Here is a 17,487-nt window from a genome sequence, read left to right as displayed (position 1 = left end):
TTTTTTTTTTTTTTTTTTTTTTTTTGGGGGGGGGGGGGGGGGGGGGCAGAAATATGGTAGATAAAGTGGATGAGAAAGGTAATAAAATCAACAGGTATACCTACAGCTTTATCTTCAGATTTCCTAGAGTATGGAGAAATATCCTTTTGACACAGTTACCTGTTAGTACATCATTTAAAGATACTATCCTATCTTTACAAAACATACTAACAATAATTTCTGGGAAATGAATGATGTAGTAGCCTTCAGGCAAATGAATGATGGAGGAGATCTGAAAAAATTAATGGGTTTCTTGAACAGCAACCAATGAAAGCAAGTGAACATGATGATGGAGGGTGATTTTTTTTTCCATTTTTAGAGTTAAAATCCAGATGTACCAATCAGATATTAAACACTTTTTACACTTCTTTTTTTTTTTTTAGCAGCAAACTTGTGACATAATACGAGTGGTTCCCAAAACAGAGACAATATTTACCTTACAAGAACTGAATTTCTTCAGGATGTGCTATGTGTACACGCTTTACTGTGGATGTGCATGCATTTTAAATGTTTCAGTTGAGAGCTTTTTGGTTAGTAGAGTCCATATATCATACATCGTACTTTTCATCATTCTCTGCACTCAGACATACAGGACAGCATCTATAGCTGTGCTGCAATTTGTCTCCAGTAGGGAATCCAGGGCACAGGACTTCAGGGGAGGGAAGAGAGGTGCAGGACTAGGACTGTGCACACAAAAGTGTCATTGTGAGCAATGGCTTGGGTCCCGTGAGCAGTGCATCAACTAGTGCAGCGAGATTTAGCCTGGCCACCCTCTATCCTGTGCGGATAGAGCAGCTCAGATCTGCCTGGAGAATGTTGGTGGTCACTACCCAGTGTGTATTTTCCAGTATAATTCTTTTTAAGGAACTAAAGCTTTTGCCAGGGGGAGGTGTAGTTTATAGGTGGAAAATAGCTGTCTTTCTGAATGGGCAGAATAGAGAGACTGTACAGTCCCGAATAAATAAGGCCTTTCACAAACCGAACACACACAAGCGAATACAGTTTTCAAAATACATAGCAAGAACTTTGAGTAAGTTCCTAGGAAAACCGAGTACAGAGGATCTCATGAGAGCCTGGCTTTTTGCTTCTGAGTTGCTTGCACAGGAAGATGGTTTGTACTGGCAAGTGTTCCACGAGGCAAAGGTTCAAGCATGCATGGGGACTAGATTGAATTCGCACAGCAGAAACAGATCTCTTACGAGCACAAACAAGGCAAATCAGTGCTACACAGCTGAGAAAGAGGTAGAGACAAGAAGTCAAAGTAGCTGGCTGGTAAAGAACAGGGCTGAAGGACAGATCATGTTGGTTCAATTTAAGAAGGTAGTCCAATTGGGGAGAAAAAAAAAAAAAGTTGAATCACAGGAAAGCAAGGATCTTGCCCTCAGGGAAGAAAAAAAAAAATAAGAAAAAAATCAAATCTGCTTAGCAACAAAAATCTGCATCATCTATGATCCATATATGATCCATATCAGCAAGCTCCCCTGTTCACTATGTTCTTTCTAAAGTGGAAAAAAAAAAAAAAAAAAAAAAAAAAAGACTTTTCTTTACTAAAGAGCCAGAACTAAATGGATGTCGTAGCAAAAGATGGAAACTATAGAGCAGAAGACAGCAGTATCTTTTTGCAGACAGACTACAAACGTGGGTGTAGCAGCTAGATCCAGCAACTTCAAAGTAACAAACAGAGATCTGGAGACAGACTAAGCCACACAGCGCAGATAACTAAGCCTACTGGAGCTGTCTGATTTTGTGATGCAGCCTGGAAGGTGAATGAGTTTGTTTGTATGCATAAACAAGTTCTTATGACTAACAAAGAACTTCACAGAGACTCCAACCATCCCCATGCCCCTCTCCACAATAAAAAAAAAAAACAGCCCTCATTAGGATGGTGAAGATTTTGCACTCCGATTAGCTTCCTCCTGAGAAGCAGACTGCCTAAATCATTGCATTTGTTGTTGTTTTTCTATGACAGCAAAAATAAAAAAAACATTTTGAGTGTAGGTGCCAGTCATCTGTTCTGATGAGGTACAACTGAAACAACTTAATTGCTTTAAAGCAGTGAATTCCCTACATGGGGGAAGGACTATGACCTTTCTCTCTGATCACAGAAAATACAATTTCAGTATTGCCCATCACAATATTTAAACCCAGAGATTATCTACGAGAATGGATTCTTACATTCTCAAAACAGTTCGCATTTTGTGCACACTGTATCTGTCACTAAAACCAGTGAGCTTCTTCCCCCCCGTGAACTGCTCACCGGTGCTTCTGCCCTGCGTGTCAGCAGAAAGTCCCTCGCAGAAGGGCTTTTTTCTGCTGACATTTCCTCTCTTCCAGGAGATTTCCTACTGTCGAAGGTATCGGAAGGATGGCTGAAGCAGCACGGGAAGAGGAAAGAGAAGAGATGACTAGGCACGCCAGGTGGGCAATGCTGACTCAAAGCCTCCAACTGGGCCAAGGGCCTCCGAAGGATAACATGGCCAGTCACTTAATCCCTGCCACAGCTGCCTGTGGCTGAGCAGAGCAGGGGTGACTGGCCTGGGAGGAATGCATAACATAACTGGCTCTTCTTCCCAGCTGTTCCCAAGCTCTATAAAAAGAGAAGAAGGCTGAGCTGACGATCTTCACGCAGCATACGCATCGAACCTCTCAACTTTTCCAAGCCCCGTATTCCTGGTTTACGTACGGAAAAGCACAGCAACACAGAGGACATATCTACTGTGGGATATTTTTATTCCACGGTGAGAAGCAGGGTCTCTCTTTCTACAGTGATCACAGCCCCACAAGCTGGTGCCCGCTGCTGGCAGCCTGGCCTGTTTAGACACTAATCCTTCACCACATTGGTGCAGTTTCCGCAAGAATCTGAACAGCAGTTTACCAGCAGAGGCAGCCAAGCACATTTTGAAACAGCATAAGATGCCAGCAGAACCCAGGTCTGTACCTAATGGCAGTGCTGGGGCTGCTGTATCTTTTTGAGAACACTTTTCATCTGGCCAGCTGCTTTGAAGCCTCTTTAATTCTTAATTTGTGAGGCATTTTCTCTTACAATCCAGTTGATGAAAATCTTCGAGCAAAGTCCAAGGAGATGCTTTGTTTCTCAGTGGCAGCTTCTAGTACCTGAGGCAATATCCACCTGCTTATTCCAGGAGCTGTGGCTGCGCTCTCGCTTCCCTGCTCTTTGAAGGTCCAGCTCAACCTATTCCTGGTATGTGCAGATTCATAAAAGCAACGAAACACTGAATCTGTGGCATCTATGTATGGAAGGGCATAAATCCATTATTTAAATCTGGATCCCAAGATAGATTTTTCCAAAGAATTTGTTGGAAAAAACAGCCAGGAGGACACCACATCTTAGACCTTAAATCTGAAGCACACAGACACAGAACACAGGCATTCCATAACCAAAAATCTCTACATACACAAGTATGCACCTATGGAACATACTGTTGCACCTGTGGAGCATACTGTTGTTTTGAGGTTTGTTTGTTGATGTTGTTTTGTCTTAAAAAAAAAAAAAAGTAATTTATATTTACACTATTTTAATTATTCAATTTTTCCATTCAGTTTTTCACCCTACATTTGAAATACAGGACTGAAGGTGTCAAGCACTGTAAAAAAAATAACATGACCTATCATTGGCAACAAGACATATTCAATAAAAGCAACTGCTACGCCAAACCACATCTTTATTTAAAACTGAATTGATGGAGGTGTTGTAAACATCCCAGGACAAATTACTACGGGACTGAAACATTGCACACAAAGTGTTAAGATGATGTTCTGCAGCCCTATCAGTATTCCCCACATTGGCTGACTATTGCTATCAAAACACAACACAGTACTGGGCCACGTTTTATGAAATGTGTCATTTCTGACAGTCCTAAACTCAAACTGAACCTACCTTAGAAGAAACTATTCAGTGACAACACCCATTTTAAGCAGTATTTATTTTCACCCTGCTAAATAAAGCACAAAAAAAGCAAGGGCATCTTTTTTAAACTGCCTAGCATGCTATGTCACATTTTAAACAGAGTTGAAATACCAAGTTCCTAAGAATTAACAATGTATGATAAGAAGATACTTAAAATTGAGAGGAGTGTTGGCCATTTGCTTTAGTAATCCCATGAACTATTAACTTCCTATTCAACAATCTGAATCACTGATTATCACTGTTTATAATAAAACTGAGTCAAAACCTACATATACTAATTCTCCTAGCCCAGTTCACCAAAATTGTATGGAATGGAACACGCACTAACAGAATTTGACATCAAGCAAGTTGGGCTAAATAAAAGTTCTCCTTTTTTGATTCTCACCTTGAAGAGACAAAAGGAATATGACGTCTATTTCAAATATAGCAGATGGCTGCAAATCAGGCACTGGTAACTCACGCCAGCTAGCACACCATATAACTTGCTCATTTGTTTAATTTTGGTTACAGCCTAGTTCATGGGAGGTTCTTTTATCTTGTTTTAACAGACTTTTGCTCAATCTAGCAAACATGGAGAGGCTGGATAAAATTGTGAAGGCATGGCTCTTATTCCAAAACCCAAAATAAACTTATATATCTTTCTTACCTCCTCCTTCCCAATATGCTTCAGGAAACACGAAAGAAACAGAAATCCGTTCTGGCCTCAGAAGCAGACAGAGCCAGATATTATATTACTGACCAGCTGCAGTGCCAAGCCAGCAGGCAGCAGCTGATGTGCTGTGCCTGTAGCACACCGTGCCTGCAACCTTCAGCTCTGCTAGGCTCGACTGGTGGCACACAACTGGTAGGCACGTGGAGCATGTGCCCGCTTCACGGGTGGTGTTTGGAGATCCTTGGAAACAAAGCTGAAATCCTGATAAAAGGTAGTAGTACACAGGTAAAGAAGATGGCTGGGCATAGTTTTCAAGTTGGACAGGCCCAAGGCAGGCCTTCTCAGCAGCAGAGGAAACTCTTACTTTCAGGAGAATAATTTACAACTCCATCCCTAAATCTTTCCTGGAGCATCATATGTAGATTTGTTTTCACTGGGCACTTGCAACCAGCAGCAGTCTAGCAGCCTGACTATTGCCGACCATCCCCAACAGCAGAAAGATTTCAAGAGTTTTAGCATAATGAAAGCTGTCAGTTGTCCAAGCATGAAATCCCTTTTCCAGTCTTGCATACAAGTTTAACAACACAGTAAACCATGGCACAGTAGTAACTTTCATTTTCTAAAGCAGAGGAAAGTAATTCTTGGTTTGGAAGATGCACAAACAAAGGTCATTTTTCTTTTCCTTATAGCCTTCAATTTATCTGGACCTTTTGGAAGTACATAAAATCTGTTTTTTTTTTTTTATCAAAGCAGACAAAACTAGGTTCAAAAAAAAAAAAAATCCAGAGTTATCTACTGGAGTTTAAGTATTTGTGTTGAAGGGCAGAATTCATGCTGTTCCTTCACAGAGGTGTTCTCCAACACTTGCATATTCAGACTTTCAAATACAGATCCACAGAGACCTTCTAAAGTTTTAGGGAGTCCTCCAAGCATACAGTGGGACTTCATAGATCAGGTAGATGGAAAAGACCTTCAAGATCACCAAGTCCAACAAACCTAGATAACTCTACACATCATTGCCCACCAGCAAATAGCATTACAGTTCTTTACTTATTCATGTTTTCATAAAAGTAAATTCATCTTTCAAGTGCCCAGTTATAAAAAATACCTTCCCTTTGAAATCATTATGCTAGCTACCATTTATATGAATGAAATGTGTAAATACAAGAACGAAAGCTAAGCTGCTTCTTGTTTAGAAGGACTGTATTTAAAAACAGTGGGAGCTTACTACACATTATTTAAGATTTTCCTCTGGTTTATAGGAGGAGTAGAGCAATTATACTGTAAAATTAGGTATTTAATAGAAAAAATAAAATTTGTGGGTTTCAGGGTTTGTTTTTTTTTTCAGTAATAAGACTTAAAAGTAAGGAGTTCCTACAAGTTGGTAGAGCTTCCCCTCTCAAAAGGGACATAGAAACCAAACTGACTACCAAAGTCTTAGTTAAAAAGTTAGGTTTCATTATTCCTCTGAATCAAAAAAAAAAAAAAAAAAAAAAAAAAAGGCATTAAAAAGCATTTAAATCTCTTACTATAATTTGGAGGCAGTTTTAAAATAATAGATTATAAACACTGTTGAACTATTTAAAAGTAGGATATCAACCATTATATTACAAATAGCTTCCATCAAATTTTTTTAGGATCACAGAATATTCCCAGTTGGAAGGGACCCACAAGGATCACTGAATCCAACTCCTGGCTCCACACAGGGCCACCCAAAAACCAGCCCATGTGTCTGAGAGCGCTGTCCAAACTGCCCTGGGGAGCCTGTCCCAGTGCCCGACCACCCTCTGGGCGCAGACCCTTTCCCTAACCCCCATCCTGACCCTCCCCTGTCCCAGCTCCATGCCGTCCCCTCGGGTCCTGTCGCTGTCCCCAGAGAGCAGAGCTCAGCACCTGCCCCTCCGCTCCCCTCGTGAGGGAGCTGCAGGCCGCCATGAGGCCTCCCCTCAGCCTGCTCTGCTCGGGGCTGAGCACACCAAGACACCTCAGCCGCTCCTCACATGTCTTGCCCTCCAGACCCTTCACCCTCTTTGTAGCCTTTTCATGTACTACAGCTGTATTTTGCAACGAGATTTTTTGCCAATCTGATATGAGGGGGAAAAAAAAAAAAAAAAAACATATTCAATACTTGTATTTTAGAGGTTCTGCTTGGCTAGTCTTATCCTTCAATTCTCTGGAAACATTAATAGCTGTATCTAATAGCTAATAGTATTCTTGGCTGCATTAGGCAAAGGATTGCCAGCAGGGCAAGCGGGGTGATCCTTCCCCTCTAACTCAGCATAGCTGAGGACATACCTGGAGTACTGTGCGCAGTTCTGGGCCCCCCAGTACAAGAAAGTCCTGGACAGAAAAGAGTCCAATGGAGGCTGCAAAGATGATCAAGGAGCACCTTTGAGGAAGAGAGGCTGAGGGAGCTGGGACTGTTCAGCCTGGAGAAGAGGAGGCTCAGGGGGATCTCATCAATGTGTATAAATACCTGAAGGGAGGGTGCAAAGAAGACAGAGCCAGGCTCTTTGCAGTGGTGCCCAGTGCCAGGACACAAAGCAAGGGGCTCCATCTGAGCACCAGGCAGCACTTCTGTGCTGTGTGGGTGACAGAGCACAGGCACAGGTTGCCCAGAGAGGCTGTGGGGTCTCCTTCTTGGATGTCTTCAAAAGCCCCCTGGACACATCCTGGGCAAGCAGCTCTGGGTGCCCCTGCTTGAGCAGGGGTTGGAGCAGGTGGCCTCCAGAGGTCCCTTCCAAAGCAATTCTGTAATGCTTACCCTACAGCACTTCCCCTGTATTCCCCTGAACACTGTTTTATTTCAGAACATCTCTACAGAATTTTTGAAAAACAGCATGAGATCTAGAGTCATAGAATCATTCAGGTTGGAAAGGACCTCTAAGGTCATCAAGTCCAGCCGTTAACCCAGCACTGCCAAGGCTACCACTAAACCACATCCCTAAGCGCCACATCTACATGTCTTTTGAAGACCTCCAGGGACGGTGACTCAACTACTTCCTTAGGCAGCCTGTTCTAATGCCTCAGAACACTTTCAGTAAAGAAATCTGTCATAGTGAAGAAAGATGTCACCCTAGCCTCGTCATTGAATTAGACTATTTAAAAGGACTATTCACTGTTTTACAGAATAAGATCTACTTATCATTAAAAATTAAGTAACAAGAACCAGCCATGAATAAAAATCAGTTTATAACTGCTCAAAAGCAAACCACTGCACACCCCTAGGTATTTTTTTTCTAATGTTAGTATGCATGATCCAGAGTCAGTAACCTCACCAATGTATTACCAGAACGCAGTAATGCCGCCTGCTATATTATACACAAACTGAAGGGCTTATAAAGAGTGAGAAAAATTTTGATAGAATTCAAGACATTTATTATCATGAATCTTACTGTAATGTCATGGATGAATAATAAATATTAATGTGATATCCCTGCTTTCACAGTGCTTAGTAAATCTACTAGACCATGCCCTTTATCAAATGCTCTTGAATGGGAGGATGAGAGATGATGTAAATAGCACAGCCCATTGCAGGTTTGGTGGTTTGTTTTCTTTCCCCTTTTAACTTCTTGGTTTGCAACACTTCAGTTTAGACAGCACCACCAGGGTTCAAACATAACTCACCACTGTATAAATTCATCTTAACTACACTTCATGTAATGCATCTCCCAGTTGCATCTAAATGTCTTAGATTAAAAGTGTACACATCAAAAAAAGGTTCAGTACATGAATAAGAAATGGTTGATTGCCAGATTCCCCACCATCAGAAACTAAAACTGTAGCAGTTATTGTAAACAGTGATAAAAAAAATGTTGAAATGGCAACTAGAAGCCCCAAGATAACAGGGCCAGAAATATGTGCTATAGTGATAAACCACAAAACTAAAGTCTGAGAGACAGATAAATCCTAATCTTTTGCATTTAACAAAAAAAGGAAAATAGCTGATAAAATATAGCCTAAAATGCAATTTTTAACAAACATATCATAATTTAATGGAACAAAAATTAGAAATCAGATATTTTTCCCTTTTCCTGCTATTTACTCCTTCCTCCCATTATACCTCTAAAATGCACAAGTACCATTGGCAATGTTTGCAGCTGAGTGGCAAAAACAACAAGCAATCCTCCTTATCACCCTCTTCAGAATAGCACAGAATATTTTTCAAATGTCTCTTTTCATGGTTAAAGTATTTTACATCTTTCTTGCTATAGAACCTAAAGTTGAGAATGACGAGCTAAAAGTAGACTAATGGCTTAGTCTACTGGTTTTGATTAGAGCCCTGGAATCTCCTTTAATCACAAACATCATCAGAATTAATTTCATGTTTCTCCCCAAAACATCTTTAACTTAAATGTTGATTCCTATCACTGATCTTAGTTCATAGCACAAAGGGAAATCAGAGTACCTTTAAATACATCATATGTAGGAAAAGATCTGCACTTACCAAGTGGACATAAGGCACAAAGTATCCAAAAAGTGCAGCTGGAATCCCAAAAGCCCAGATTCGGTAACTCATAACTTTGAAAACGGAGAAATTGAAAATCTTTTTCTCAGGAGGAAATCTGAACTTGCCCTTCTTTGCTACCTCCTTGTCTTTGGCGTTGGAAATGAGGGGTTTGTACGTAAAGCCAGCCAGGAACAGAATAAACATGAGGACGCACAGGACCCGTAAGGTGTTGAACAGGTCAACAGAATCAATCAAAACTCTCAAGAGGAAGGGCAGTGTCACAGTGAATAAGCTGCTGCCAGCAGTGACGATGCCATTCACTAGTCCAAGGCGTTTCTTGAAATAGTGCCCAAGAATGACCAAAGACGGCTGGTACGCAAATGAGCAGCCGCAGGCAAATACGACTCCATAGGTGAAATACAGAGGTTCAATGGTGCTGTATCAAAAGAAAAGAAAAAAAAATAATGTTTCGTTAAGCACTTACACTCACATTGAACTACCATATACAAGAGTTTTTCTAATGAATTGACATATTTTCAGAAGTGAGTTAAGAGTTTATGTGTACTTGTGGTTGAATTACACTGTGTAAACTTAATTAACCAACTCTTTTTTCTAATGAACATTTCCTAGAACTTCATTGAACAGAATTAGTTAATTCAGTAGAATTATACCAAGTAGCAGTTATTTCAGTAGAATTATACCAAGTAGTCTGAATAAAATTTTAAAAATCATTGTCAAGATGAATGCGCTAAATATAACTTTAAACATATTTGTGTTTTGGTTTTTTTAATTATTATTTTTTAGTGTTTCTTTTGTTTGTTTAAATATGATTATATTGCTTTGGCTTACACATTTCTTCCTTGTTCTAGCAGTTCAAACATAATATTTGGTCCTCCTCATGAACCGAGAAGAATTAAACATTTACATAGCTTATTATGAAAATACAACAGCAAAAGCAGTAAGGATTATTAGTAATAAAAAGATTTTTTTTTTTACGTTTTGGTAATGTAAACCATTATTAGGAAATGACAGAAGTTTAGTTATTATGATTTAAGACAAATATTCCCTTCTTTATCATATATTCTAAATTCTTTGTTTTGATTCAGATACTGGATATGCCAAGAAAGAAAAAAGAATTAATAATGAAGTATTTCAGCTCTTGTTAAGGAGGATCCCCATCACAAGTTTCTCCACCATCACCTGCATACAGCATGACTGAAATTAATTAAGGCCATTGCACTATATCACAGACAGACATAAAAAGCTCATTGAGCAAGAAATCTTAACAGTATGTAGTAACAGTGTTAGTATTAAATTAGTACTCTACTATCGATAATTCAAAGAAGACATTTTTACATTTTGATGAAAGAGCACGAATGTGTGAAAAGCATTATAACAACTTTCTAAAGTGAAATGTGATTTTTTTACTTTTTTTAAATATATATATATATATGTTTATAAATGAACCATAGGTTCTTTTTAATCTGCTAACACCTGCTTTTAAAGCAGTTGCAGAAAAACAGTTTATTTATTTATTAATAGTATGAATGCTTTATTTGGCGTGTTTCACCACAGAACATTAGCTGCCAGCATCTCTGCATGTTCTGCAAGCTTCCCATGCAATTACAGAAATTCTTAGAAAACAGTATTTGATTAACCATCAACTATGGTGCTGTGTGTAATTGTGAAAAGGACTACATGTGTAACATTATTGTTGCTTTCGAAACTAAACTATCAATTTATAAAACATTAGGTAGCCAAAAGAAACAGTGCAAGAGGGAAAGACTGATTACCTTAAGCAATGGAAAACATCCAAGAAAAATAAAATCAGAAGATATAAAATGAGAGGAGGAACATAATACAGTAAGGACAAATAACTTTTGCTTCCTTTCTGTGGATTCAAACAGTTTGCAGTATGATATACATAAAAAAAAAAAAATCTCCTGCACTGCAAATGCTCTTACATCTCAGCTTCCTAAGAGATACAATTTGTATCAAGTATGTATGTAACAAAAGCAGTAAATCATATTTAGATTTGCCTGCTGTATGAAATTTCACCACTTCTAGAACACTTCTCTATCTGAACTATACATCCTCAATTAACTGATAACATCAGCATAAATCATTTTATAGTGTGAGTAACACAATAAAACACTAAGAATGCACATTAACCTGTAATGTACTATAATAAGAACTCATCTCTCATCCAAAGCACAAGTGCTGCTCAAATTCTAAAACAAAATTCAAACAAGCTAAAGTATTTTTTAAAATCAGTACAAAATAACTTCCTTTGGCATGCAGCTTCTGTAGTGTTGTTCCAGTGGATATCAGGGAAATGTATAAAGATGACAACCTTTTCTACAAAGGCAGGAAACAACTTTCCTTTTAATGTAGCATTAATGAGGCTCTGTTAGTATTTATCAGTTACCACAATATTGTGTTAAACAGGGAGAAATGACTTTTCCAACACATATTCTTTAGTTTCCACCTCAAATGTGGTGACAAGCCTCTTAAAACATATCACGGAGTAGGTGGTCTGTTTAGTTTGTTTGCTTTAAATAAAATGTATTTGCATTTGGATTAACTAAAAAAAAGAGAGAGACACTTGCTCAAGTAGCAAGTGGTAGTTTTCCATTTCCCATAAATATTATTTATTGTCAGAATAAATGAAAACACAAATCTCAGCACCTAAACCAGGACCGCTTGTCTTCTCTTTCAGTAAACTTGTGGGTATGTTTTCACGTTAGAGGACATAACCCAAGCTAGATGCATTAGCTCAGGCATGGTGCCATGCAGCATTGACATCCACCTATTCAGATAACAGAGAGCTCACATCTGTCTGGTTCAGAACACAGGCACAGAAAGCACATTCTCACAAGCCTGTTGGTATAGAAATATGTTTTCTTCTATGCAGAAAACTTTTCAGAATTTTGCTTTTCGTTCAAGCCTTGTATGCACTTAGCAGAGTCTCTTAGCAGACTGAGAACTAGATGTAACTATAGCTTATTTTGCTATTTTTCTATCTTCACTAAACAGTTTCTGCTGATGACTAAAGTAAGTTTCCTGTTTCCTCATCTTCTACTGTGCATGTAAAACAAATCAGTCACTCAAACTTCCTAGGATTTATTCTGCAAAATTTACAGAAAATAAAGTATAATCTGGAGGGAAGAAAACCGCTCGTCTACTGTTTAAGTATTTTTAGTCACAAAAGAAAGAACTGAGATTTACTTAAAGACAGTAAACTCTAAGCATATATCGTTGTACCAAGTTTGTCACTATCTTAGGGTTAGGCAACTGGAACAGTAAGAATAGAAGAAAACATTGATTTGACTGAATATTAACACCTCCCTGGAGGTTACTGCGTAGTCTTGCTGTCGATAGACTCACACATAGTAGCTCCTGTTAAATAGGATGTGCTGTTATGAGGTTAGATTATATTTTAAAAGTAATTTTTGAAGTTAAAAGCTCCACTTGGGAGTTTCGACAAAAGGCATACAGTTAGAAAAACAGATAGATCAAGGTTTCTACACTTCAGCTAGCAGATAATATAAAGCAGCACTGCTTATTTCTTCATATTCAGCTGATAGGACCAACATAACCTCTACATTGTAAAACTGATAAAATACACTTTGAATGTAAATAAATGCTTTTACCTTACAAAAGAACTTGAAAGGAGTCCAACAAACCCTACTGCAGCTCCAATAACAGCAACTTTTCGACAACCAAACAGGTCTGTGAATATGCTGACTATTGGAGAACAGAAGAAGACCATTCCCATAGAAAGAGAGCTCACCCATGCTGCAGAATAGAAAAAGACAGTGTTTTAGAAGACCGAGTAATTTAAGCTTTCAGCTACTATTTGTTTTAATTCAGAAACATATCATGATACCTAAAACTGTATATTTATATAGTTTTAAAAATACATTTACCTAACATGGTAAAAATTAAAAGCCTGACCAATTTACATGATCAAATGATTTAGACTTCATCAGTTGAAGAAATACAATTAACTACACAAATTATTATTGCTTTTCTTTATTCTTTTTTTTCAACACAATTATTCCACCAGCGACTGAGCAAGTATTCAAGATGATGACTAGCCCATTAACGATAACTCCACGCCACGTTTATTCTGAAATATATAGTAATACATTTCACTTGATTTAATTCTATGCTTCAATGACTTTAAGCAGCTAGGTTTGCTGAAAAGTTTAACAAACTTTAATTGCATCGATCTAGATCCAGCTCCAGCTCTAAAAGTATTGTTTAAACTATAGTTGTTTATAAATAAATGAGTCTTTAGATCGTTAAGACTCTGTTCAGGTGAGTACGCTAAAGTTACAAAACACACTTTTGTGGCTGAATTTTGAGCATACCGACTCACGTGCTACAATATCTTCAAGTAACTTAGGTGGAAGAGTATTTGATTCATTTTAAATTAAAAATCAACTTTCTGCTTCATTTTATACGGGCATACAGAACTGCATCATTTACCAGCTAGCGTGTAATCATTCTCCCAAATGCACATTAGTGATGTTACACTCAGTGGTGCTCCCAGGTCATAAAGGTAACCCATGCTGTTCTAACACAGTGTTTATAACAAGCATATAGAAGTGGGTAAACTTCCCCCATCTATTTAGGGGAGGAAAAGCAGTGAAAAAAGCTTTTGATGCAAGATGCATTGGGAAAAAATATCTTAACTCCTTTCTGGAATAGGTTTAAATTTGTGTAATAGGTTTAAATTTGTGTTGGGATTTTGTTTAGAGTATCTTTGCTAAAGACAGTTAGATAAGCAACTGTGATTCAGTGATAAGGGTAAATAAGGCTGCCCGAAATCAGTAAGTATCCAAGAGACCTAAGGGACGCTGTTTGGAAGCAGATATACTAATACCAAGATTTATAAGCTGCTGAAGTGCTGATGAGGCATATGCACTGATGAAGACCCCATTGTGCTATGCACTGAAAAAACACAGAGTAAAACAAACAAGCAAACAAAGAACCATTTCTTCAAAAGAGTTTACAATGTAAATGAAAGACAAAAGAGAACAGATGGCTAGAGACAAATAATCAGAGCACATGAAATAAAACCGTAATTTTAGTGCAAACAATGATCTCAATGAACTATGAACTGTTTGGGATAGTTTGTTTTTCTGTGTGTGAGCGTGTTGGTGGTTGTTCTTTTTTGGGGGGTTGTTTTGTTTTTTGAGGATATGACAAATATTGTGGAGTTTCAAGGAGCATTGTAGAGGCATTTTGTTGCCCAAAGCCCCATCCAGCTTGGCTTTGACCACCTGCAGGGATGGGGCACCCACAGCTTCTCTGGGCAGCCTGTGCCGGTGGGGCATGCCTGCCTCTGCCATCCAAGGCCAAGAGAACAGGCAGCTGGAGAAGTGGGCATGGCGAGGCCCACTGTCAGAGGAACGTCTGAAGCTCCTTTCTGCCTGCCTATGAGAGGCCAAAGGCAGCCGTGGCACCAGAGAAGCCCACCAGCGATTGCTGGCTGTGAGCATCCAGTCTCACACGCATGGGTAGACGCGCCTCAATCCCTGCAACAAACCAGCTGAAGAAGCTGAGCAACTGGAAGAGTTCAAGAAGCCCACATAAAGTCACAGCCTAAGTTACTTGAGAGCCCCATGTAAGCGTGCAGCAGCCCTATTTCCCAGTTAGCACAGGCTGTGTGGTTCGTGTAGCATTCTCCTTGGCTTAATCAAATATTTTATAGTACTTCTTAATGGCTTACAGAGCTAATAAAATTAGAATATAAAAGCCTGCAGTGAAAACATTCAGCTCAAATGACATTCAATTAGCAACATGCTGACTTTGTCTTTTCATGTTTCCTAATGAAAGAAACATGCCTTTATCACTTGATTTCCTCCTTATTACTGCAATGACAGGCTGGCCTAAAACAGAAGGGGGGTTGCACAGATTTCCCACATAGCGTGCGGTAGAAAGGAAGGACACGGCCTTATTATGAATGCACTGTTTTTACATGGCAAGGTTTTGGTAGCCAGGGGGCTGCAGGGAAAGTTAATTCCATCCCTGCCAGACCCAGCACAACCTCCACAGCGGGTCCCTTTTGGAGCTGGCTCTGATCTGACCTGGGGCAGCTGCTGGGCTCTGCTCACAGAGGCCACCCCTGCAGCCCCCTGCACCCAAGCCCTTGCCACGTAACCCGACGCACTGACGCATTTCACAACAGCACCACGACTGCATCCAGAAGCAGGAGTCCACGCTTTACCACTTACCCACCTACAGGAAACTGCAGCCCTCTCCTGCACAACTAAAAAAAACCCTAAGATATCATAAGCAGAAGAGCACATGTGAATAATTTATTTCCTTAAGGCAAGCAGGTCCTACTGCAGTATCTTGATGCTGTGAAGAAGTTGAAGGCCATATGTGATTTTCAATTTTTCTTTGCCCGAATAAGCTTTCAGGCATTCTTCCATTTCTTCCACTCAGTGTGAGAAAGGTACAAGTTGTAATTGTCTTCCGCATTTTAAAACATAAATTACAGTAACTGTCCCAAATAACTAATATGAAAAATTACAAATGCACAGCTTGCCAGGATTGCAAGAGTTCTCTAGAGCACTTATTACATACTAATTAAAACATTTTTCTTCCAGGCTATTGGCTGCTTTCCTGGCCACATGCTGGCTTTATTCCAAAGCTGTTAGTTCAGATAGTAATACAACACCTAAGTGCTCCGTGTAACTGCATTAACATTCATACACAAAGCATGTTGATTGCCGCAGAAGAAAAGCTATTCTTACTTCAGGAGGACTTAAGCCCTCCTTTAGGCACTGGAACTTAAGAATTAACTCCTCAAACCATGAAACTGCAAAACAACCAGTTATTGAGCTTCCTTAGAAAACAAAACAGAAGTTAGTTCTTACGTTAAAATATCAGACCATTTATATTGATATTGATATACCACGCCTGTTGGTAGCAACGCTATCAAAAAGTGTTTCTATGCCACTGAAAAAAATATATACGGTAACTAAAATTACACGAAGTAAAAATTACAGCTCCGTGTCCTTTTCTTATCAGTTCACTACAAATATAAATTATGCAGCTGTAATCTGAGTGCATGTTCACACACTATTTCTGTTCAAAAGTCTACAGCTATAGTACATACACATGCAGCTATATATGCATACTCCACAAATATGCTGCCATTTTACTTTTTTTAATCATTTTTTTTTTAAGTTTTTAAGTTGTTGTTTTTGTTTGTTTGTTTGGTTTTTATTTTTAAGTAAAAGCAAAAGTTTTTGGTTTTGTCTTGGTTTATTAATTTAAATGGCATGTCTTGCTTTAGCAATAAATGTAAGTAGCCAATATCTGACTGTTCCCAAAATCATCCCCATCGCTACAGCTGGATTACACAATACACATTGATGTCCCAAACTACATATCAAGCTGTCAGAAGTTTTAGTTCACTCTCTAGACACAAGCATTAGGACTTAGAAGACAACAGAAAAAACATTAGTACCGTATCATGTTGGAATGCTTTAACCTTGCTTTAACATAAATAAAGGCTACCCCTCCATAACATTCCCCTTTACACCAAAAGTTTTCTGTGTGTTACACTAAGTCTTATCAGTTTTATCCTCACAAATGTCTTTCAAGTGGTTGGCTTAATACACTAATAACACCGTTCATGCCCTAATGAACTTCAAGATTTTTTCTAAATATTTTCCCCCGAGAATTTTCTCGTTGAGACAGGGAACAAAAAGCTATTGTCTGGAAGAGAAGTGATGGGCGCAAATGAAGAGAAGAATATTTAAACTGAGGATTCAAAAGCAACTCTGAAACGTTTTGTTTCCCCACATTAAAAAAAAAAAAAAAATCAGACGTGTTTGTGTAGCTCATGCAGCAAACCAAGACAGCAGTATAATTACCCCACACAGGATAGCTGGGAGAACAATGTACTTGGCATTACACACGCTAAGACGGAAGCACAGACCTTCGAAAGCGAGAGCGAGCTTCCTAGGCTTAATATCACAGATATTTGTGCAGATTGCCATGCACTAAGACCCACAGCTACACTGTTCCAAAATATCTGCAGAACAGCCTGGCCAACCATCCCCTACAATGCTGCCCGCTGTCAGGTGTGCTTCCTAAAAACCCCACCTCCCACTGTCCCCTTAGGTAACCAGCACAGTAGCTGGGGCTGTACGACACCGACGGCTGTCAGTACGGCCTGTAACGATGCTGGATAATGTAAAGTTCTCGTTTTAACTCAAAATGAGCAGAAAGCACAGAACCAGGGCCAAGCTGCTTCAGGCTCTAGAACTGAAACCAGGTCAGTCTCTAGATTTATGAGATGGAAATAAACACTTCTCTCACATACTAAAGGAAATATGTGAGATTCTTATTGGTTCAAGTACCCTAGAAAGTAGATTTCTAAGAAAAAATGTT

The 17,487-nt window shown here is 39.1% G+C and overlaps 1 protein-coding gene across 1 annotated transcript in view; it reads right to left on the bottom strand.

The window, feature by feature from the left end:
* Positions 1 to 17,487, bottom strand: part of SLC16A10 (solute carrier family 16 member 10) — a 66,587-nt gene that overhangs the window by 19,066 nt on the left and 30,034 nt on the right. Inside the window, exons 2-3 of the mRNA XM_084284868.1 lie at positions 12,723 to 12,867; positions 9,067 to 9,505 (exon numbers count right to left, since the gene is read on the bottom strand). Of these exons, the coding sequence (XP_084140994.1) occupies positions 9,067 to 9,505; positions 12,723 to 12,867 (584 nt within the window). The remainder of the gene's footprint in view (positions 1 to 9,066; positions 9,506 to 12,722; positions 12,868 to 17,487) is intronic.

This window comes from Netta rufina (assembly GCF_964035555.1).
Source record: "Netta rufina genome assembly, chromosome: 3".
Classification (NCBI taxonomy): Eukaryota; Metazoa; Chordata; class Aves; order Anseriformes; family Anatidae; genus Netta; species Netta rufina.
Note: the sequence above shows the minus strand (reverse complement) of the source record. Positions and strands in the feature narration are given on the sequence as shown.